Source organism: Centruroides sculpturatus, unplaced genomic scaffold, assembly GCF_000671375.1.
Source record: "Centruroides sculpturatus isolate CEXI.00-Female unplaced genomic scaffold, Cexi_2.0 scaffold227, whole genome shotgun sequence".
Lineage (NCBI taxonomy): Eukaryota > Metazoa > Arthropoda > Arachnida > Scorpiones > Buthidae > Centruroides > Centruroides sculpturatus.
This window is the reverse complement of record NW_019384481.1, coordinates 356,655-382,457: the sequence shown is the minus strand read 5'-3', so window position 1 is coordinate 382,457 and position 25,803 is coordinate 356,655. Positions and strand designations below refer to the sequence as shown.

At 28.7% G+C, this 25,803-nt stretch overlaps 2 protein-coding genes across 4 annotated transcripts in view; both read left to right on the top strand.

The window, feature by feature from the left end:
- LOC111621443 (multiple C2 and transmembrane domain-containing protein-like) overlaps nucleotides 1-1,836 on the top strand; it is an 83,044-nt gene extending 81,208 nt beyond the window's left edge. The window contains exon 11 of one of the 3 annotated variants that reach the window (XM_023363593.1): nucleotides 1,517-1,836. In XM_023363593.1, coding sequence (XP_023219361.1) covers nucleotides 1,517-1,601 — 85 coding nt within the window. In that variant the 3' untranslated portion in view covers nucleotides 1,602-1,836. The remainder of the gene's footprint in view (nucleotides 1-1,516) is intronic. The other 2 variants (XM_023363591.1, XM_023363592.1) reach the window with 2 other exon arrangements.
- Nucleotides 1,837-8,256: 6,420 nt separating this feature from the next.
- The window catches only part of LOC111621435 (aminopeptidase N-like), a 38,704-nt gene continuing 21,157 nt past the window's right edge, over nucleotides 8,257-25,803 (top strand). The window contains exons 1-7 of the mRNA XM_023363579.1: nucleotides 8,257-8,375; nucleotides 8,498-8,717; nucleotides 17,580-18,368; nucleotides 18,782-18,934; nucleotides 19,369-19,471; nucleotides 20,911-21,031; nucleotides 23,330-23,484. Of these exons, the coding sequence (XP_023219347.1) occupies nucleotides 17,758-18,368; nucleotides 18,782-18,934; nucleotides 19,369-19,471; nucleotides 20,911-21,031; nucleotides 23,330-23,484 (1,143 nt within the window). The 5' untranslated portion in view covers nucleotides 8,257-8,375; nucleotides 8,498-8,717; nucleotides 17,580-17,757. The remainder of the gene's footprint in view (nucleotides 8,376-8,497; nucleotides 8,718-17,579; nucleotides 18,369-18,781; nucleotides 18,935-19,368; nucleotides 19,472-20,910; nucleotides 21,032-23,329; nucleotides 23,485-25,803) is intronic.

The following is a 25,803-nucleotide window of genomic DNA, read 5'->3' as shown; positions in this document are numbered from 1 at the left end:
TTTGAATCGTGTCCAGGAGGTTATCATAAGTCAGATTCCAAAGCCCGGGGCCGCTACGGGAGCCTTGGGGGCATCCTCTGTTCACTTGTTTAATGATGTTCATTCCTCCCAAGAAGAAGCCAGCCGTTCTGTCCTTCAGATAACTATTTAGTAGGTCGTATATATTCTTCGGACATCCATAGGTCCTTCAGGCTATTCGTGATAGACGGCCACCATAGGTGGTCGAAAGCCTTTATAAAATCTATGCTTACCAGCAAGGCATGCTGGTCTTTGTCCCAGGCTTCCTCAATGAAACGGGTGGCTTTCTGAATTGCCATGGTCGTTGAACTACCAGGTCGAAACCCATATTGATTTTTATTCTGAAGTTTGTGGCTTACCAGATGCCAATTGATCCGGTTTATCATAAGGCCGTCAAGGACTTTGCCCAATACCGGAAGAAGACTAATAGGGCGGTAGTCTTGCTCAGAATTCGGTTGATTCTTTTTTGGGATGAAGATGACGTTTGCCCCTTTCCATTGGGTCGGGAAGTAGCCTATCTGTAGGCAGCTGTTGTATAATATTACAAAAGAGATGGGAATTTCTTCAAATGCGTGCTTCAGCATTTCGGCTGTGATATCATCTATCCCAGGGGCTTTCCTATTGGCCAGAGATTTGATGGCCTTGGCCACTTCGTTAAAGGTAAACCATTTATCCTGGTAGCTGGTATAGTTTGTAGTATTATTATGCCGGATCTGTTGGTGATAGTCGTTGTCTTCTTCTGTATTGTCCTCTGGGAAGTGGTAGTCCAAAAGATTTTTGATGTTTTCTTCTATGTCATAGTTACTGTATTGTTAGTGGTGTTACTGTTGGTGATATTCGGGATTGTAGCCCTCGCATTTTTCTTGAAGGCCACTTTGTAGGGTTGTCCCCAAGGGTCTTTCAAGTGATCCCAACAGTATTTGCGCCAGGATGCGCTCCTAGTTTTGTTTATATTTTGCTTGTAGCTCTTTAATTCCTCATTATATTCTTTCCTCAGTGTCTCTGTCAAGTTGGGATTCTGGTTCCTAGTCCATTTTTTGCGGGCTTTTCTAACTTTTCTTTTTTGGTTTTCTAATGAGCTTGTCCACCAATGGGTCTTATTGGGGTTACTTGCGTTTATTTTTGATGATAGCTTTGCTGCCAGGGTCAGTGAATCCGTTATGTGTTTTACCTAGTTGTTTATGCTTTGGGTGTCTTGCATTTGTTCAAAGATGTAGTTCTTCCAGCTGACTGAGTAGATGTTCTTGAATAGTTCCCAGTTCGTTTTTCTTCTGTAATGTGGTGTGGTGGTATCCGTCGTACGTCCTCGGCCTCTGGCCTTAATCACAATGTACCTATGGTCACTGGCCGAGTCAGTGAGGACGGTCTCACACTGCTGGAAGTAGCTGCTTATGCTGTTGGGGGAAATGCAGACGTCCGTCCAACCCCTGGCCCTTCCGTTAAAGAAGGTGGGGATGTCTGAAGTGTTCATTGAATAACAGTCGAATTCATTTATTAGGTCCTCAAGGAGTTTTCCTCTATGGTCCTCTTCCTCATGGAACCACAGCGGGGATTTAGCGTTGCAGTCTCCAGAGATAAAGTAAGTTTTGCCCTCTAGTTTTCTCATTACTTCGCTTAGTTCTTTTATGCAACCCTCATCCTCGTCAAATGGGGAGAAATACACACTCAGTATAAAGTCCACAGGGCCGTGGTGAAGGGCCACTGTTGTAATTCTGTTGGAGCTAAGCTCCGGAACAAGAGCTGCTTTAATGTTGAAGTTCCTTATGATAATCCCACATTTGGGTCTCTTTTCCGCCTCCCCTTTATTAAGAACACGCCAAGAGCCGAACCTAACAATTTTGTCTTCTACTGTATAGGGCTCCTGGATCATAATAATGTCCGCATTCATATCATTGGCCGTTTTAATTACTAGAGACGAGGCGGCTCGACGTTTTTGGGTATTGATTTGTAGGAAAGTTGTGGTTGTATTAGACATTATCGGTTGAAATCCGTAAAAGCAGAATAATCAGTTACTCGTAGATCGTCTGTCTCACCAACATTCTTTTATACTTTTGCAGTATTGGGCAGTCTCTCGACATTACATGTTGAAGATACTATACGTACTTGAAGTTATCGACGTTTTCTGAGTCAATCTTTAGCGGAAAAGGAACTGCGATTATTTTCTTGATAAAAAGAATCTATCTTAAATAAAGCACCAAATCCAGGGTTTTTTCAAGCACAGATTTTAATTTTTCCTTGGCTTTTCTGTTGGTCTGACCAGGGACTCGAGATAGCGAATCTTGGATGTTCGACTCACTTAACGAAATTCCACAAGAAAAATCTGGGATTGGATAATAGTCTCACTTTCTATCCGATTTTACAAAATTTGGGTATAACCAGAAACGTGGGAAAATAGAATGGTATAAAAGGAGAAGGTGAAGGAAGGTCGGGGTGTTCGAGTTCGTTCAAGAGTGCGATCGTTGCTCGTTGGTTCTCCTTCCGTCCCACCCATAGCCTTAGCTCACAAAGTTGTACCTGCATATCGTTAAAACTGTTGATGGTGCAATAGGTTTATTAATGTAGATACATGGATTATTTTCAAATACTATCTTCGCCGAAACTATCTATCCAAGAAAGGAAGGAACCTACGAGGGAACTCTCAAAGAAAATTATTTGGAGGTAACTATCCACGCGACTAGAAAACGAACATCGTGTATTTTCCGCAACTGGGTGGACCCTGTGGGACAAACTCGTGACGTGGTTCAGCTTAGGTTAAAACATACGCAAGTTGTGTGCAGCCTTGATCATGTATACGGCTGCATCAATTAGTAGTAGAAATAGGCTTTGTATTATTTCCATCTTCCGGCCACAATATTCGTAAGGAATCATTCTCAAATCTGATCATTTTTCTATTTTTACCTTACTGTAAAAATAAAGTTTCATTAATTATGAGAAAGAACTCTAATTTAAAGAAAATGGTTTGGTTACTTAAAAAAATTTAAAAGTTAGAAACGGTGACAGTTTAATTTAATTTAGTTTAAAGTATTTTAAGTACTTTCGACATCGTATCCTAGACTTACAATCTTCTAGACAGAATCAAATTTCCAGAAAGGTTTCTTATGCTTAAATCAGACGGTGAAATTATCTAACAATATCTTATAAATAATTTGAAATCGTTAAATATTCGTAAAATCAAATGTTTGACTTTACAAGTAGAAGTGCTGAATACACAGGAATAGGCAAGCAAGCACTTAAAAGAATGAAAGAAAAAAAACAATTAAATAAATTATTTTATTTGCTCTTAGATGATTAATGTTAATTAGGTCAGATATAATTACTTAATAACTAAACGCAATAAAACTGAAAATATTTCACCTTCGTTCGCATTTTATTAAATATTTCTAATGTGGGGGCTAAATATCCTTACTTTTCCAACAGATAAGTCGTGAAATTCAGCATTATAACCGACTTTATTTCTCTATTATTCATATTTATTTATTATCGTTAACATTCTTTTGAATGACGTTTCAGGAAGGAAATTACATTAAAAAAATTTCAATGGCATTTAATTATCAGTAATATTTTATATATAAAATAGGATATAAAATATTTTATTTCTCTATAAAAATTTCCATATTTTTAATATGCCACGTATAATATATATCTCTTAAATATTAAAATGAATGTAAACAAGTAAATAGTTTAAATATATTTGTTTACATTCTCATTCCAATAATCACAATCGGATTTGATGTAAAAAGCTATATTATTTATAATATAATTAAATAATTTATTTATTGCTACAGCAATTATCTTTAATTAAGTTAATAATAATAGTTATTTATTGCATCATCTTGTTTGAAATAATAAAATTATCATTATCTTTTGAAATGCAAACATTCGTTTAGAAGATTAATTGCAGCAAATTGTAAAAGAAATCATTGAAAATACAGTTCAAACATCAATTGATTATTTATTCACGTTCTGTTAAGTATATTTATATAATTAATTCTTTATTATTAATTAATTAATAAAACAAAATTAAAGTTTTTAAGATCTTAAATACATAAAATTATTTAATTATACATCATTATTCAAAGAATTGGGCCATAGTTGAACTGTTTTCACCTCAGAATCCATCCAGCAATTTATCCATTGTCTTCCTCGGTCTGTATAAAAAGTAAATAAGCTTTTCATGTATCGAATTACTCTACAACTTTTTACGTAAGCAAAATACGATTCACAACAAAATTTCACGGGCCACATCAAAAAAGTAGCGATGAAAAAATATATGATATATGTGTGTATAAAAATTTAAAACATTCTTTTAGCTTTATTCGAAGTTTTTAAAATCAAATAATTCTTAATTATCAATAGAGATTAGGTTAATTATTTAATTATTTATGTGGCTATTGGTGGCTCAATACATACATATAGGCCTACATATACATAAATACATATATAGACTATACATATAGAGCTATATATATATAAATATTCATTATGAGCTACTAATACTAGTAACGTTCTTAATTCGTAATGTTTATACAGTATACATATTTCCAAGGGCGTACCCAGCGAGGGGCAGGGAAGGTCAGCTGCCCAACCCCTAGAAGAAAGATTAGTATAGTAATTGACACACAGACATAAAACACAGACGTATCAATTTGGTATTAGTTTGAATAATGAATATTGTGATTAGACTAGAGCCATCTGTCCTGAAATCTCACTCTCCCTCCCCATAACCTCGAAACTAATATGAGTTGCCCCCCTCTAGTTCAGATCCTGGGTACGCCATTGCATATTTCATAACATTACGAGATACAGTATTTTGTAATCTGGAATATTGAAAACTAAAATTTAAAAAAATTTAAATACAAACATTTTAGTAATTTTTGTTCAAAATACAATTATACGAGTGTTTTTGTAAAATACTTTATTTTATTAAATTGATTATATAAACGTCTATTTTGAACTGTGGAAATTTCGGGCGTGTAGTTTGTTTCTATTGTTAGTATCAGATGCTATCGTTTGTATTTAATGTTATTATTGCTTATAATCCTTTACATAATAAATTCGGTGGTACAGTGATACCTCGGTTTTCGTCGATAATCCGTCCGAAAACAATCGGCGAAATCCGAAACCGACGAAAACCGAGACAATTATTTCCATATGAATCAATGTAAACGAAATGAATTCGTTCTAGACACTCCAAAATACATACCAAAAACACGTTATATAGAGAATAAATATAGTGTTTAATACTAAAAGCAATAAGAAATTAATATAAAAGATTAATCTAAAGGAAAGTGTTGGAATTGTTTGGCTAGATGCGCAGGGTAATGTCTCGTCTTGTAGGAGCTAGTTGGATATGAGCTTCTAGTCCATATCGCTCCGAGGTAAAGTGTGACGTAATTGTCATGTAATAGTAGTATGCGTTTATGATGGTCGTATCGCGGGGAATAATGCCTTCCGGGAGGTCGTTTAAGGGTAACTGGCGCTACAGACGTGGAGAAAACCCGGTAAACTTCACGTGGTCAGCCCTCCTGGCAAGGCGCGAACCTCTTGGCCACTGGTGGGCCGTCGCGGGGTAATGATCACACGAGAAATAACGCCACACTGAGCCGGAAAACGTGTGGGTCGCCCTTTGTTTTCGCAAAATTAGCAACGAGGTTACTTGGGCACGCCGACGAAATCCAAGGCAATCGACGAAAACCGAGACAAATTTTTCGCGAAAAATATCGACGAAAACTGAAACCGACGATAATCAAAGTCAACGAAAACCGCGATATTACTGTACCTCCGTACTCCACCGAACAAGCAACACCCGCTAGAACAAATTTTCGTTAATAACAAATACTGTATTTTTATTTTTATTTTGTCATCAGTAAAAATGTTTTCTATGATAAACGTGAGTAACTAATTTAAAAATAAAACGAAACTTTAGAGCTCCCTTGGGGATTAAGAAAAGGAAAAGCAGGCGACAAAGAAGGGTCGGGTGTCCCAAGTTCCCCAATGTACGGGCGCCCCTGATGAAAAGAGATCAACAGTAATACTTGTCTATAATAAAAAATGATGGCATTACAACTTTGAGGAGAATAATTCTCGAAATGTTGCTTTTAGGCTTATGGTCCTTTCCACTTTTTATTTTCTCGACTCTGTTAGATATAATAGAGGAAAAGTATACTGATCGGTCAAAAACTGACCCCCTCCAAGATTTTTAGATTTCTGGGCTCAGGAGAACTTGAAACGTCGAGAAATGCAAAAAAATTCGGAGGTTTTTCTATATGTATGGATGTTAAATGCTACTTCTCTTATACTTTAATTCCCAATTTTTAATATTTTTAACGATTCTGAAAGTATACAATATTATCAATTGGATACTTTCAGAAATTTTTTTTTCATTCTTTATGTCTCCTACTCGTAGTTTGTATCACGTCAATGAGCAGTTTTGAAAATCTTAAAAAACAATTATAAAATTATAGTTAAAGTTATATAGGCTATTTAAGTTTAGAAATGAAATAGTACTGTGTTTGAAGCAAGAAAAATGAATTTCATTTCGATTTTAATTAATAATGATGACAGTGATAACATCAGAAATAAATCAGCAACGAGTTGCTCAACTTTCCCGGTAACATTTAAAATTTTGGTGGGGCCATCTGTTATCATATTTTATTTTAAAAACTTTTATATTTTTAACTATTATAAAATGGCAAAAATCTTAATTTTGTGTCTAGAGATGAGTTTTATAAAAGAATTGTAAATGCTAATAACGAGTAAAAATGTCATTAAGTCCGACCATACTGGAGATACACACGATTACCCATTATATCCACACGATCTTTAACCACCAAAATTTAATAAGATCAATCCCCTAATAAACCTTCCTGCAAAATTTTAGAAATTTTCGACAAAAAGCTCAGAAGTTAAGCTTCAAACAGGGTGAACAAAACCGTGCCACACACACACTAATATCCATAATGCAGAAATTATCCCAATTTTTTTTGCATTTCTCGACGTTTCAAGGTGTCCTAAGTTCAAAACTGCACAAATCTGGGGGGGTCATTTTTTTGGCGGATCGCCATAACAGCCCTCTGTTATAACAGCCGGAAAAGTAAAATGTCTCGTAGGAAGTATTTTCGTAAAATAAAATTTATTTTATTTTATAAATAAATTTTATTTGCACAGAAAACATGTACAGTACAAATACAGTATTTGTTTTATTTGTTAAATAAAACATTTTTACACAAATGAACCCTCCTAAAGACGTGAAGTCTAAAATTGCATGTTTGCATTCGATAGCTTTATATCTTCGACCAGATCATTTTTCAATAGAATTTTCTCTTCTGCAATTGAGAAAAATTATATAATTATAAATTTATTGAATATTATAAAAATGATAAAAATTTTTTTTATTAAACACCAAAATATTGTCATTAGTGATGAAAAAATCATTTAACCATATTCATGTCTACGTTAAATACAACAAATTTAATTTCTACAAATTTAATTGCTGATGAATAATTTATCACAGATGTTTACAATCGAATTAAATAAAATTTAACTTCTGACAGCTGAAAATGTTTTTTTTTTTTCTGATATTTTTCTGATTAAAATATATATATATATATAATTTACGAGTCTACTAAAGAAACATATTCTAAAATCAGTGAAGCGAAAAGAAACTTCCTCAATAGATAATTTCATTGATGTAATTGTTTTGTCACAGTCTCTAAGATAATATAAAACATTATATAAATTTATGAAACTTGAACAGTAAACAATATATAAAAATATTTTTTTGTATGAAAGGTATTTACAACACGCTCACACACACGTGCGTGTTTGCTAATCATATAAATATAAATAATTCCTGATTAGATCATAAGATTGAAAATTTATATTTAAGTCTTGATTGACTAATATCCATATTTAGAAACAGGTGCTATTACAAGAATGTGTAATATTTCAAATAAAAAAAAATGCAAATCATAATTATTCGTATCTAGTTATATTAATTAATACAGACAAATATTTAAAATTTTAATTAACTAATTCGATTATTAACTTAATTTAAATTAACCTTTTTGTTAATATTAATAGCACAATTATATAATTCATCCGTAAATAGCTCTTCTAATTATATTATATAGTAATATAATTATACTAGTCGAATTCATACGAATTCGTATGAAAGATGGCGGATTGCATCACAATTACATAAATGAAAGAAGCTTTTGATTGCTTAACACTCTTTCATATTGCAAATGGACTCTACCCGAACATAAAGTAAAACCTGTTTCCACCTACAAAAAACCTAGACCCTTACTTTCCTTATTCTTCTCACACGTGTTTCAGATTCTAACGTTCAAAGCACGGTAAGATTTTTCTGCTAAAATTAATAAAATTTTACATTGATTTTTAATAGAATATAGTGATTTATCATTTTTGAGTTATTTACTTGAAAATTTTACAAACAGAATTTTTTTTTTTAACTTAGAATATACTAAGCTGGAATAATATCGGTAGAATAGTTAATGTCAGTTCGTGTTAGCTTTAAGTAGTTTAAAAGTGGGTCAGAGTGTTCATTCACACAGACTAAGACGGCGATGTTACGCTGGAGTTATAGACCCACAGACCTATAAATTTGCTTTCAAAGTTATTCAGTTCAATACTGTGATAAATTATTCAAGAAATTTCTTACTTTCAGGATATCAAAGGTAGGATATAAACGTAGTTTTTCGAATTATTAACATACTTTGTTTTCATATTCATAAATATCATACAGTATATACAATAAGTAATAATTAATTTATAATTTGTAATTCTTTATATTTCTAAAAATATAGAAGAAATATTTTGTAAATGCGACCTTGAGGAATTTTTTTGTGATCTCACTTGTAGAAATTTCAGATTTTTCTTAGAAGTTTCACCTTACAGTCTATACATTTACTCGATGATTCAAAGAAGTTAATCTTAAATATTATATAGGATAAATTAAATTATATTTATTTTAAAGACCTTTCGAGTTTGCACTTTATTACTTAGAATTTAAATTAATATTAGAAGATTGTAATTATTTCAAATACAAATTAATTTTTTTATCTGCTATTTATTACCAGAAGACTAACTATGCTTATTTTCTAACTATACAATTACAAACAGTTATACATATTTTGCAAAGAAAAGTATATATAACTTACAAATTAAATTTATTTTGTAAACATTAAGACATGTAATTATAGAATCATAAAATAACAACTAAATATTATTGAAATAAAATTACATCAATTTAATTTAATGGAATAAAGATATTTAAAATTTTAATTAGTTTTGTTAATTATACCGAATAAAATTTAATTTAATAATATTGATCATTTTAGCCTACATATTTAAATTCTTTAATATTTGTGTAATTAATCTAGGATAATTCTAAAAAACTATACATTTTTTAAAATAAATTTAATAAAAATTCCAATACTTAAAATTAACGTATAACGCCTTAAAAACTAGCATATCAAGTCAACTTGTTTAAATAGCGAATAAATAAATATCCTCGTATTTATGTTATACAGTATATATATCCGTATTAACACTACATATAGGCCTATATGTTATGTTCTGTGCAAAGTAGGACATTCATTGTGAATAACAAAACTACTTTCATTAAACGTACATGAAACGAAAGTAGTTAATTGTTATCGAAAAGGATGTCAAATCGATTCGACAATCATCTAGCATTATGGGTTATTGAACTTGAAAGTAACAAAGGTATTATAAGATTTAAAGTCACAATAAAATAAATATAATACAGTCTATAACAGTTGATAAACCCATAAATACTTTAATAAAGATCATAAAACTGGAAACAGAAGTTAATATATTTGAGAATATTATTCTCTATTTTTTAAAGTATTGCATTTAATATTTTTATTGTAATGTAATCATTTTAAAATTTATGAAAATAGATTACACACTTTTTTTCCTGGCCGTTTACTTGTTTGTAATGAATATTTCGAAGCACAAGATCTAGAGAATTGAAATTTATGGAATCTTTAACGAAATCGTGAACCTATTCGCGGTTCATCGCCATTTCATGCAAAATTAAAGTAAATCGACCATAAAATAGTTTACATATGATAATAATATTAAAAATAATTCGAATAATTCGGTTAGTTTATCGTTACGCCAAGTTTGCTCTAAACTATTTTATTTTCTTAGCACGTTTATGCTACTTTTTCTTTAAATATGAACTTTATGTTGATTTATATGTATTGTTAGCATGTTTTTTAAGAAAGTTTAATAACAAATAAGGTCGACTGAGATATAGACGAGAGTATATTGTATTGTACAGTACATTCATAATCAAAAATTGGCTTTGAATTATGTGAAGAGGATTTTGCCTTTTTACTTTACTCAGGTTGCTGGTAGGTTGTTGCTATCATAATGAGAAAAACTAACGATCACAAATATACAGTATATTATATAAATTGCGGAAATTATAATATTTATTGAATTTCCTGTTCTAAAAATATCAATGATCATTATTTATATTGTTTAGCAGTACAGAAATTACTAATAATATTTTCGAATTTTTTCTAATTTCTTTATATTTTTAGAAGTAATAATTTTGTATATATTATTTGTTAAAGTATTTTTGAAAATTTTGAATTTTTAAAATATTTACAAATTTATATAACATCATTATTTTTTAGCGTTTAAAATATCAGAATTTAATATAAAAGTTAGACTTAGGTAGTGTCAAATTAAAACATATTTTCGTTTTACAGTAAGTTATTGGTAAATTTGAATTTTACAGTAAAAAAGTTCTATGACATCAAATTCTCAATATCATCTTTTAATTACTAACACTAATTATTTCGTAATTTGTAAGCTTTTGGTAATATAACTCTATTTTAAAAAATGCAGAATATTTTAAGCTTATAAAATGCTAAATCAATGTTTTTGAACTATTTTCTGAAACTAAACAATATCATAATAAGTTTAATGTAAGTCTCAAATAATGCTGATAATTTATATATAGAACTAATTTTATCATATAAATACTCGTATTACAGAAATATATAATTATCGTATATATGTAAAGAATTGTTTGTAGTTTTATAATCATTTTATGTGAATCAAAGTATCATATGCACGACTTAAGTTTGGAAAATTAATTTCTGTCACATATTTTCTGTTGGTTACTTTCCTGCAAAACTCTTTTTAAGGCTTTCCATTCGTCGTGACTTGTCTTTTCTGGAGATAGGGAAGTTATTCTGCCTCTAAACTTACTGTTCTTAACCTGCTTCTCGAGAAGTCACTTATTTTTATATACCCGTATCTATTCTTTTTCATAAAGTAAAAATTCCATCATTCAACTTAAGATTATTTGCATTTATTTAAATAATTTTACTATTAAACATAAAGAGGTATTTACAACATTATATAAATAACATCAGAATAGTAACAATTCGAAAGCATAAAATATACTTGACCTAAGCTGTCTTTACGCTTTGTTTAATTTATCTTTTGTTTTGATTTCTTTCTCAAATGAAAACTTCCAATTTTTATTCCTCAATAACTTCTGTTTATTCCGATTTATCTTTATGCAGAATATTAACTAACAGATTTAAAATCACTTCGTCGGTATGGATACTTTCTATAGCTGTTTCCTTTAAAAAGTGATATTTATCTGTATTTTACGCGTATTATTTGAATTTTATATTTGCTCTCGTTAATAAGCCTATAACAAGGTGACGAACCAACTTAATGTTGTTTACATAATTTGAAATCTTAACAATCAAATCACTTTGAACTTAATTTGTCTTTATTTGCCCCATATACAGATTCATATTTGCATATAGATTCATTGCCCAATGAATCTATGTCCACGCCTAGTTAAAAAGTACCTTTAGGGCATAAATATTTACATATCTCCATCCACTGGTTTGCCATTATTAATGTTTTCTGACAACACGTATTAAAATATACAGGAAAAAATAAAATAAAATAATAATAATAATAATAAAATAACGGATAAGATGCGACAGATAAACGTAGAAAATATTTAATTAATAAATATCGTAAATAAATAACAGGTTTTCTTTCTGTCAAGTTCCGATCGCATGAAAAAACATTTAAATTATAGCCTATATGCCCATATGACTCTATATTAAATATTAAATATTTCTCTTATATCAAATAGCAAAAAAGGATCGTTATACTCATTATTTAATTTTGTTGAATAATCTCATAATAGCGATCCGGAAAGTCTCAACTTACATTATTACATATTTATAAAATTATTTTATTTAAATTACGATAATTGTATTTTTTTTAATTATTATACTTATCATCAAGTCTCTAAATACATTCACAATTAAATATAATTAACATAAAAATAGACAATCTTAAAATTTTAATGAAGTGATATTATTTTCAACATTTCATATTAATGATTATCAATTAACAATAACAAAACATTTCTATATACAATATTGACGTAATTTGTTTTCTAAAGTCATAGGCGATATCTAACTTATAATAATTTTTTATTTTGTATCGCATCGACAATTTCACTTCATTTTTATTACATTAGAGACGTTTCGCTCTGTTTCACATTATCTTCGATTTTGTGTCATTAAACTTTAAGTGAATATTCGTTTCTATTATTCACTTCGCTTTACAAATGCCTTTCGATTCTATATTGTTGTCATACAATGACACGCAATTCTACTGTACATGAGTTTGTTTCTACTTGTACAGTACTTATCATACAGAAAGGCATTATATAAAATTCAAGTATTTCTACTTGTTACATACGTTCGGTTTCTGTTACTCTTTTCGTAAATCGTAATAACACGATAGCTAAGATGACGTTTAAAGGACGGATATATTAAAGTATTCATTACAATCCTGTTAGCAAGTATATTATTATAATTACATGTATTAAATTATTGATTTTGTTTATAAAACTATAATTTATCTATTAGCATCAAATAGACTTTTATTATACATATTAAACAATTAAATTAAGTCCTAAACAGGTCCTCTAGGTAAAAATATAGGTCTTAACAGTTTTAGTTATGGCGCACGGAGGATATTCATGGACTTATCTATGTAAACTTAAGAGTAGACTATAACATGCGTAATTATAAAATTTAATATTAAATATTGAATTATAATATTATAATCATAATATAATATTCACAAGGTATTGATATAAAAAAATTAAAATAAAATTTTTTTCTTGTATTGCTATTAAAGGTATAATTTTCTAGTTTACTTTTTAAAATTGTCATTAGAATAAACTTTAACAAAAAAAATATCATTAAGCGTTAAATTTAAGCCATAAAGTTATATTTAAAGACGTATTTTTTTAAAAAATTTTTAATATTTTGAATAAGCCTAATTTCTATGCTTTCATTATTATTTAAGTTTATTAATTAATATTTATAAATGTATATTTTTACAGTATATAAATACGAAAGTAATACGTGAAAATATATGAACTTACGAGTAATAATTATTATATGAAAGTTTTTAGCATTTTAAAATAATAAAAAAGTCAGTTTGCGTGTAATTAAATTTCCGTTACGATTACATTTTCGACATGGTTATAAGCAAAATAACGGCAAGATTATGGTATTATAACTAATGTAATTTGTTCCGCTATGTTTAACTCTTTATTATTTATACCGTGTGTGTAATATACATATAATAACTTATATGAGCTTAAAAATAAACATCATCATCATCTTTTAAGTTACTAAAAAATAAAAAATAAAAACAATAATTTTTAAATTTATAAATTTTTGAGTTTTTTTCAAAAGTTTTTATAAAATTAATGCAGAAGTTTCAGACATATTTCGAAATAAATAACAAGATGTTTTTAATAAATTTATAAATACAGTCGACTCCCCTATAACGTGGGTTCCTATAACGGAAATTCCTATAACGTAGCGAAAAAACTGTAGCAATATTCGTATAAAGGAACTCCTAAAACGTCGTCGCCGACTCGTGTCGCGACAAGATTGATAGAATCTGGACCGATAGTGAATGAGCAGCCGAACTACTTTCCTCCGCCCTGCGCCACGCTATGGAGAGTTTAGGCGGCTAAATTGAGTTTGCTATCGTCTGTACAGTATTATATATAAATTAGGTACTGTACATATAATTATATATTAATTATATATAAATTAGGTACTGTATAGATAATTATATATTAACTTAATTTATTGTAACTTTATTATAATTATATATATATAATTTCTGCCGTCTAGCGCCACGCTACGGAGAGTTTAGGCTAGTAAGTTGAGTTTATTATCGTCTGTACAGTATGTAAATTAGGTACCGTAAGTCTAATACAGCACTAATTTTATACATTTCTTGTGAAAGAAACATTTCTTATTCAACGGCCATAAAAATTATTTATATTAATGATGTCTCCAAAGGTCAAGTTATTTTTCTGCGAAAAATTCGTTATCAGAAATCGCGGCCGCCGTTTCGTGCGCTGTTCCGCGACGAAAACAAGCTTGAGCAACGGCGTAGTCGAACGGTGCACACTCGGTAAGTAATCCTACAATTTTTTGTTTATAGCATAGTTTATACGGATTATTCCCAAAAAATTATACGTGTTTTGGAAATGTTGAGTGGAATTAGTCTAGAATCGGTTAATTTTATAGAAGAAAACCTTTCAAACAGCCTTAGTCCGTAAACTTCACACCTGTCGGGCTGCGATTGGCTCATGTATTTAATGATTCCTACAACGTAAAATTCGAATAACGTGGAACGTATCTAAGCGTTATAGGGGGGTCTACTGTAATATATTTTATAATAATATTTTTTATATTCTAAATAATATCGTAATAATATTTTTTTAAATTCCAAACTTCTTCCATGATGTTTACAAATTCGAATGTAATCTTATTCCAAGATTTGGTATTACATTCTATTTACTCAGTATATTCGGTGTTACATTCTATTTACAGATAATATATAAAATTGCATGTCCTGACTGATTCATCATCGCCCAGAGCAAACCGCTGAACCTAAAGAGGTAAAATTTGGTAAACAGGGTACGTCATGAAAATGCACACTAAGAAGGGATTTTTCGAAATTCCCCCCACGGGGAGAGGGAGAGAATTATGGCTTAACCTGAAGAACGGCTTCTACTGTGCTATTTTAGACGCGACTTTTTGTTTTTGATAGTAATAACTTAATTTGCAAACGTACAATATTTATCAAATCATCCAAATCGTTTGCCCGAGCAACGCCTGGCTCATTTGCTAGTCTATAATAATACTATGCAACTATAAAATGTAATTATTTTTATAAAACAGTTAAAGACATTTCAGATATTTAAATTTGATATGTTTGGTTAAGAATATTTCTAGCATATTTTAAAATGATGTTTAAGTTCTGTTACTTAAAGGAAAAATTTACGTCCAGGATAAAAGGTTTTTGTACATTTATTTATCTTTTAAAGTTTAAATTCTAGCTTTAATTTTGTAAAAGTGATTTTCAGATAATTAAATTTTTCTAAAAATAATTTAAAACTTTTCAAAAGTATTAAAAATAATATATTAAATTCACTTAAAGGATAATACAGAATAAATTTATTCTATTTTATGCATTTATCCGAAGATTATGAATGTGAAGTTGAATTTGTAAAATTACTTACTGTATTCTCTGTAAATACTTTAATATATATAGTCCTATATAGGCCTATTTATAAATAGAATAATTTAAATCAGGGGTGGCCAACCTTTTTAGCAGGCGGGCCAAATTTCAGAAATAATATTTCCTGCCGGGCCACGCACCTAATTTTTTTTTAAATTAAAGTAAACAAGCAAGCGTGCTACAGCTTCAACCGCATCGTTGCTTTCCAGTAGGTGAGATCGTGGTCAAACACTTGCCTGGTTTAATGTAAAAAAACACAAAAAATAGGTATATTTATTTTTTTGAAGAAAATAAAATATAACCGAGAAACATATTTATTAGACAATTTAAAAATATTTAAAAGTGAGACATCTGACTTTGTTTTACAGAACTAACAAGTAAGTGCATCAAAATTGATCTGGACTGATGTAGTCGCTACACGCAGTTTTCCAAATGAACATCAGTAATTCGTGTTCTCACTTGTGATTTGATGTACTTCATACGACTAAAAAGTTGTTCACACGCATAAGTGTTTCCAAATAGCGAAACCATTGACAGAGCATGTTGTAAAACGCAAGATATTTATCCTTGTCCAAATACGTTTCATAGAACTCTTCCAAACCTTCTTAACTCTTCTAATGTTCATTTGGTGATATGTACAATAAAGTTAACATTTATGTTCATTTGACCTAGCTCCGCGGGCCGCAACACGACTCCCGGCGGGCCGCATGCGGCCCGCGGGCCTCATGTTGGCCACCCCTGCTATACAGTATTTCAGGCAAATATTAATGTTGAAAGAATTCTTATCGCAATGTATTTTTGTATACAAATTAATAATTCATCATCCTCCATTATATTAAAAATTGTTTTTATATTTCAAATAATATATAAGTTAAACTATATTAGTCTTGTATATCCAACTTTACTAATGGCGTAACTCTAATAACCAAACAATATAAATAATTATTGAAAGTAAACGTTACACTGACGTTCACTTGGCTTTCGTTAATAAAAATAAAACGTCCGCTGACGTATTAGTTGTTCTTTACATCACTAATTAAGCTAGGTCTTGATAACTCGTGTACTATTGTTAGAATCGCTGACGTCATTATTTTCAACCTTGAATTAAAAAATCACGTGTTCTCTAATTTGGAAACCGCATTCTCATAACTGGAATTGTGTAATAGTAATGATAAATGTTATTTTTTTCTGTTTTACAGTATTGCACTTTTGCCATGTAAATCATTTCTCGGAATATATTTATAATAGGCGGCCTTATTTTGTAATTACATAAAATAGATTAAATTGCTGCTTCGTGACAAACGCTTCAACAGAAATACACAAAAAGAACCATAATGATTTCATGTTTACACATTAAAAAATATTAATTTAACTTAGAAATTTGTCATTTTCTTCAAAAAATGTTCTGAATATTGATACCATTAAATCACATTTTGTATCACATATGCGCAGATTTTAATCTAATTTTACTTCTTCTTACCATAATGTTTTTTCTATAATTATTCTATTTTAAGAAGGATATATTAAATTAATTTAGCATTTAATACAATTTTTTGTACCTTAACTATATATATGGAAGCCCGTTACGGCTCACCAAGTTTGGACTATTATTTTGACCAATCCTAACTGTTTTTCCCCCAAAATGACTAAGCTATCACCTAGACTCTAGACGATAATCATTTCCAGTGTAGTCATCTCCATGCCGTAATTTGGGTTTTCCTACCTTATATAAATTCAGCATAAGTTTAATAACTTATAAAAATGAGTACTGTGAATATCGAATTTATTAATATAGATAAATACGCCAATAATTATATATTTTAAAAATAATACCAATTTTTAATTTAAAATAACGTTGTTTAAGTATAATTTTACTTAATCGATATAAAAATTTTCAGTAGGGAAAACCACCGGAAGTAATCTTCCATTTAAGTAAAATCAACTGGGTTAAGTACGAGTCTCGGTCGATGCTAATTGGATAATAATTGCGTAACAGAAATCCTTGAGTAGTTAACAGGATGTTGTGAGTTCATCTTATTAATGTTCGAAGTGTTATAGTTACAAATTACTGACAGAATGAAGAATGGTAACGTAGCGAACGGAAATGGACATGTCAAAAATGAAGAAAAAGAATCTTACAAGGCCATTTACAAAAGGATTATTTTCCAGCACAAACTTTTACTTTTGGTGGTTATTTTAATCTTCTTATTAACCATTGTGGCAATTACGGTAGGAGTAGTTATGTACCAGAAATTTCGTGAAAATGAAGACCGAACGGCTTCCTCCAATAGACTAAAATTACCGAATTTTCGCTTACCTTCCACGATCTTCCCTCGACATTATATATTAGAAATCAAAACGTATCTAACTCCCAAGAACTTTAAATTTGAAGGAAAGGAACGAATTACGTTGGAGTGTGTCGAGAGAACCGATCAGATATTTATTCATTCTCTGAATTTGACTATAGACGAAGAAGGGCTCAATCTCCAATCAGAGAATAAAGAAGATGTGAAAATTTCTTACATTAAACACTATCCTGAAATTCATCTCGTACTCATTAAACTCGAGCAGCATCTAAATGCTAAAATCAATTATTATTTGTCACTTAACTTTACTGGAAAACTGTTGGAAGATGGCTTAGGATTCTATTACTCCAGTTATAAAGATAGTCAGAATAAAGAAAAGTAGTAAGTACTATATTTTAATCTTTTTATATAAAGTCTGATAATTATATATATATTTTTTAAAACGTATTTTATATTAAAATAAAATTAATTTATATTATTAAATTAATACAGTTTGACCTCGATTAACTCGTTTTATATTTAAATATAAAAAACAAGTTCAGAACTATAACTAGTAAATTTAATAACTTGTCAGAATTGGTGATATATTTTCAACTTATAATAAATTGTTTGATCAAACCCTTAACTAAATATTATAAGCTAATGCAAAACTGAATTAATAAATGATTTTTTAAATTAAAACGATTTATAACATTGTGTAGGCTATATATAGTTTTATATACTTGATTACATAATATATTTTTAATTTCAATGAATTCTTAATAGTTTTATACTTTGTTAATATTTATTATTAGTCTAGCAGCAACACAATTAGAACCAATTTATGCAAGGAAAGCTTTCCCATGCTTCGACGAACCAGCCATGAAAGCCAAATTCGACATTCGCCTGGTCAGATGGAAAAACATGACTTCTCTATCCAACATGCCTAAAATGAACACAATATCGCTGTAGGTATATGCAAAATAGCTGCAAAAATAATTCCGTTTAAATATAATTAAATAATAAATGATTTCTTACGATAAAGTTCAACAAAAAGCTTGACCCAAAATTGTCATGTTTAAATGAATTAGATTAGGAACGTAATGATTTATCAACTATTGACATAATTTTAATTTCAGAATAAATATTGATATTTTATGAACGTAAGGAGCTAATTTATTGTGATGATAATTTAAGCAGATTTTTAAAATAAGACAATTCTTCGCTTAGATAATAATTAAACAATTTGTAATAGTAATAATAATAATAAATCAAATTTTCAATTTTTTTTTACTTAAATTTGAAGGTATTGCTTTGTAAAATTAAAACGTTTAACACATCTTAATTAAGCATATTGGAATATTTTCTAACGAATTTTTTATATATAAATTATCGATGAAAGGAAAGACGAATGGGATATTGACGTATACCAAACATCCATGAAGATGTCGACTTACATAGTTGCCTTCGCCATAGGAAATTTTACAAGTAAATCTAATAACAAGGTAAATATAAATATATAAAACTGTCAGTAACTTGGGCTTTGAAGCATTCGTCAGATATAAATTAAGAATAAATGTATGTAAAATAACATAAGTTACTATTTATTATGATGCTGCCTGATTTAAAAATAACTTATGAATATATTATTAAACTTTTTATCACTAGGAATTAATTATTTATAATTAAATGAATGAATATTTATATAGAATGAAGAATTTAGGTTTGGAGCATGCTAATTAAAGTATAGAGGAAAATTATATCTCGGGTGTTTTGCTTGTAATTATATTAATGGTAAATGGAGTGATACATAAAAGGAGTGATGACACGATAAACTATAACTTCAAATTTTAATCAAGACAAGGTCTATGACCAGTTGTTATAAATTTCATGCTCGATCTTGACCTCAATTCCTAAGCATAGCATTGGTGTCAATATTTGCACAAAAATTCATCTTATAAATAATTCATAAATAATTATTATTTTATATTATTTTATATTAAATGTTAACATTTGTATATAAAGTGATATTATTTCTACAAATTTAGAGAGATATTGGACTTTCTTGTTTCAAAAATAGAGATTGGGTTTGTATACATTCAGTGAGTCTGGAGTAATATAATATATAAAAGATAAATTATTGATCGGGAACTTTTAATATAATCAACTGTGTTCATATTTATATTTATCTTATATAAAATATGTTAATTGTAAATATTTAAAATAGTTAAAGGTAATGATGACCCGATTTACAAATTGCCCAATTAAACGATATTGTTTTTCTGTGAGCTTAAATAATGTGAGATAAATTTTAAAAAATCGACAGTTAGGTTAACTTTAATGTGCTAACTAAACATAAGCTAATGCAATGTAACTAAATATTGCACCCTGAATGTACCGGTAGATAGAATGAGTGATACCTACAGGAATAGAATAATAATATGATTAAAGTTTAAAATAAAAATTGTCAAAAATAGTAAAATAAAAATTTTAATCTAATCAACTTGACGTTGATTTGACTAAAATTTTGTACGTTTTTGACAAACGTACAAAAGCTGCTTGAACTGAGTGTAAGTTTTTCAATTATTATTATTATTATTATTTCTTTTAACCTTGAGTGTAAAATGACATGTAGAATAGATATAGTACAATGATTACTGTCTCGCTGAATGTATATCGATATATTCTAATCTTTACAATAAAGTAGAGACAAAAATAATAAAATATGTTACTTTCCTGGCTGTTATATATAACCGAGGAAAGTATGGCNTATACAGGTAACCCCCGTATAACACGGTAGTTACGTTCCAAAAAATTGCCGTGTTATGCGAATCCGTGTTATACGAAACAAAGAACTAATACGAAAAGGAGGGTTAAGAAAATTATTATCTAAATATAAACATAATAATAAAAATTAAATAGAATTAATGTTTTATATTTATAGATATCAATTTGGAGTCGTCCGGAAAAAATATCTTTGGCTAATTTTTCTTTGAGTTTATCACCGAAAATTATGAATTTTTTTGAAAATCTTTTCGACGTGCCTTACGCAGCACCTAAATTGGGTAATTATTTATCTTCGTATAATTAGAATGCCACGAATGTAATTTATTGTTCATTATCACTTACCGATCTTATTTTATATCCACTATAATGTTCTTTTTAATTAATTCGTTCATCTAAAATACTGTATTCCAAATTGGAATCTTTTAGACGGAACAATTTTTATAGATGAAATTATAGAAAAATACATTTTGATATTTTCAATTTTCTGTAAGCTATGACTGAAATATCTATTATACAAAAATCATTTATATAAATATTCTGTCATATTTTTCCTTTCCTTTTATTTTCTTCCTTTTATTTCTTAAAATATTTATTAACTGTACAAGAGTCACCAGCTAACATGTAATATAAAATCAGAAAATTGTCATTATTAAATTTTATTATTATTTTTGTCACATAAAATAGATTTTCTTAGAAAAAATATTTAAAGAGAATGCTTAAATTTCATTAAGAATCATCAACTGTAACAAATTACCGACCATGCGTATTAAATTACAACCATTACTTAATGAATAATGCGTAATAATTAATTATTCGCAATTAAGAAATTTTTACTAGGCCTATATGTTTAAAAAATTATTATTTATTATCAAAAAAATATAGTTATTGTCAAGAGTAGGAAATTAAGAGATTACTTATCCATTTTACAATATACATTTATACGTTAAACAATCATTTAAATATTATAAAGATATGTATAACATCAAAAAGGCCTATATGTAGATTTTAGATGGTTTATTTTTATTTCCTATAACAAAATAATTGCCGAATTCTCACAATGCATAATTACTATTATTTTATTAGTAAAATAAAATAAAATGAATAGAAATATTCAAAAAATATATATAATTTATATATGTTTTATTTTTGCAATATTTTTTTTAAATTTAAAACGTTTTATCTCACATTGCTTGTTGTAATGTCAACATTTTAATAATTATTGTACTGTGCCATATTTTAAGTTTTTTGCAAACTATTCAACTTTATTTCTTTGATGATGATGGCTAAAATAATGCCGACGACATTTTTTTATTAAATGAATTTCGGCTTCCTTATGCAAGCAATTTATTTTGTTTCAAGATGGTGCAAAATTTTATTCATTTTCAAAATTTATATTCAGTATTTATTACGAAAACATTTTTAGTAAAAAATTAAAAAAAATGAAAGATATTTTTCGTTTTGAATTAATTTTTTTATAGTAAATGATCGTTAGTTATTCGACAAAGTTATTAAGGATCATTAATGAACCATAACCATCACTGATGATTTAACTAAATGATCATTAATGATGCATTGTTATTGAAGTAAGTTAGGTTTTAATGACATTCACTTTCGGAAAATTACAAAATTCTGGAAAAAACAGACATCAACTTAATTCAAAAGATAATATATTTAATTAAATTAGCTATTTAAGAAAAAGTTTCTAGATGATTAAATTTTATCGCAAAGTAAAAATGTTTTTTATTTTGCGAAAAGGCATTTTTAAAAAAATAAAAATAAAATTGAGTAGAAAACTAAATAGATTATCCCGTTATGGGATAACATTGATACTAAATGAAAACAGGAATTATAATTCATTTATAATCGATAAATAGATGTTTTGTTTCTACAGTTAACATGAAAAACACGAAACATTGAGCTTCCAAAAGTGAATAATACACAGAATAATTTACCCCTACTTCCATTTTCCTTTGTCGTTAACTAAACCAAGCAGTAAATTATATAAATAATTATTTTATCCTCAATTATCTTGATATTTATCATTAGAATGCTAAATGCACTTATGGTTTTTCTTTTTAAATTTGCAAGGAAGTGGTATATTTAGAGGAATGTTTAAAGGAAAAATACTAAAAAATAACATAATAAAATTGCTGAAATATTTGAGATAAAACTACGTCAATAAATTAAAACTGACATATTTTGCGACTGAATAAAAAATTTAGTGGAAAAATCTGAAAATATATAAAAGAAACAGAAAATTAAATGTGATGATGATCAAGAAAGATGTAATCATAAAAAAATTCATTTTAATTAACCTTTCTTCATAATCATAATATGAAATATTTTTAAAATATCTATTTTCTTTCAAAACTTTTAAAATAAATACAGGTGGATCAAAAGTCAGTTAACCGTGTGTAAATAAAGTATTATAATAGGACAGTAAGTTGAACTTTAAAATGGTTTATCGACTTTTAGGCCACCGTATATAATTCTAATCCAGTAATGTATAAATAAGAAAAAGTTATGTTTGAAATTTTGAATTGCATTACAGATTAATTAATACATTTGCTTTACAGATATGGCTACTATTAAATCGAAGAACGTCATTGCTATGGAAAATTGGGGTTTAGTCTTTTATCCAGAGTCTCAATTGCTTTATAACGAAACTACTAAAATTAGACAGAAGAAGGAAATAATTGCGACAACAATTTCTCATGAAATAGCTCATCAGGTATTTTCACAATAATATATCACATCTTTATTTAATGGAGCTGTAAGTTACGTAGACAAATCGTCTTAAGATAAAAACATTTGAAATTAAATTATATTTTAATTTTTTTTAGATAAATACAGGTAACCCCCGTATAACACGGTAGTTACGTTCCAAAAAATTGCCGTGTTATGCGAATCCGTGTTATACGAAACAAAGAACTAATACGAAAAGGAGGGTTAGGTTCCAAAAATTAAAAAACATGCTAGTATATTTTCATAATTAAGATAAATATCTTCATTAAAATTTTTTTAAGTGATACATATTAATATAAATTAAACAATGTTTTCTTCGTCATCACTAAAAACACTATTAATTAACCGAGAGCGTTTTCTTTTTGGCAAGTTATCCTTATCCTCTGAGCATTTTTCTGCATTATCTTCAGATCCATGCTTTACCTTTTGCAAAATGTATGTAATTTTAGATTGCTTGCTTCTAGTTAAAAGGTCTTTATAAATTTCCTTATATGGTGCTAAGCACTTATGAAGAATAAAGCAAGTATGGAATAAGGGAAAAACATTCGGCAACATCAGAAGCAGAAGCGTCGCGATCTGGCAACATTGAAACAAGTTTCGAGAAGGACCACGTGTATCGACAGAAGGCGAGAAGAGAAAATTTACATACTTAAGTACTAATAGTTCACGAAAATTATTATTTTCGTGAACTATTATTACTTAAGTAAGTAAAAATTTATTACATTTCATGTCGTACGAGGGTTTTACCCAATTCTCGAACCGTGTCAGAGTGAATCCGTGCTATAGAAGTGCCGTGTTATACGGGGGTTACCTGTAATACGGTACACAGTTAAACCTGTCTACCTCAAACATGTTTATCTTGATATTTATTTTTCCCCCTGCATTTTCAGTATAAATTCAATATATTTTCCATGTTTATCTCAATTATTTCTCAAAACCTCTGTATCTCAATATACGGACTGAAGTGTCAATTACAATCTCAAAGCCCAGTAACTCTACTTTTATAGCATAAATTGTACTTGAGAAATGTCTCTTGTAATACAGTATAAGTTGCAATTAACTCTGATTTTCTCTGATTGGCTACGAGTTTGGCTTGTGTCTTATTGGTTGAATAAAATTAGACATCATAAACTATTACCAAACTATTTCTGTTAAGATATGTCAAACATCTTCTATTAATACCTAATACAGGTATGTACTGTACTTGCTACTGTATTAATAAAATACCGCACCTCCAATCAAACCTATTACCGTTTACTGTGTAGGAACCTGTATACCTCGAAACCTGTTTATCTCGAATTTTTTCTCGTTCCTGTGGGATTCGAGATAGACAGGTTCAACTGTAATAGTTTAATTGAAACGTCAGTGTGTTAAATAAATTTTAGAATAATTATTTTTCGTATGTATTATGACAAAAACAAAAGTATAAAATCTAGGTTACAAATAAACGACATTAGAGGATTAAAGATAATTAAAATAAAGCATTATTCTCAATTGTATTTGCATTTAATAAAAAGATTATGGAAAATTCCAAAAATTTATTTGCTTGTAAACACATAAATTTACTATATGAACCATTAAATATGTTTTTTTTTAAGCACGTGAACTTAATATTTCGCAAGATTATTACTTCCACCTGGGATTAAAACTTTTATGACTAACAGTTTTTCCATTTTATCACTTCTTTATAAGTATTTTAAAATGCAATAAAATTATATGGACTACAATAATAAAATATTCTAATTAATCTTGACATAGAAATGTAAAATAAAAAATAAAGATTTTATAATAACCTTAAAATAAATATTTCATGTAAATGAAACATTCATTATATCCCAACAGATTTATTTTATCCGCTTGTTTACTATCAAGTGAAGTTGGCTGATGCTACTTTTTTCAGTAGCAACCTCTCATGTGACCCCTAAACAGAGATTTTTCATGCAGAAATAGTGAAAAACGTGTTTCAAAATCTAATGTTTTATTCATAAATAAAGTTTTCTTCTGTAATGTGAAACACGTGAAAGACCTTTATAGAAAATGTCTATCACGTGTTTGGCTGCTTAAAAAATGCTTCCTCATTAATTTAGAACTTGAATCTGTTGTATATTTTCTATTGCCAAAATCTAAAGATTACCAATGTATAACATCTATTAAATTTTGTTTCAAGAATTTTAGAATTCTTTTATTGCAAGAATTAATTTATTATTTCAAGGAATAAAATCAACAAAGTAATAAAAAAGGCGGGGTCAAACCGATACAACTTATCTTTTCAGAACTTTTATTAACTAGATTGTACTTATACATT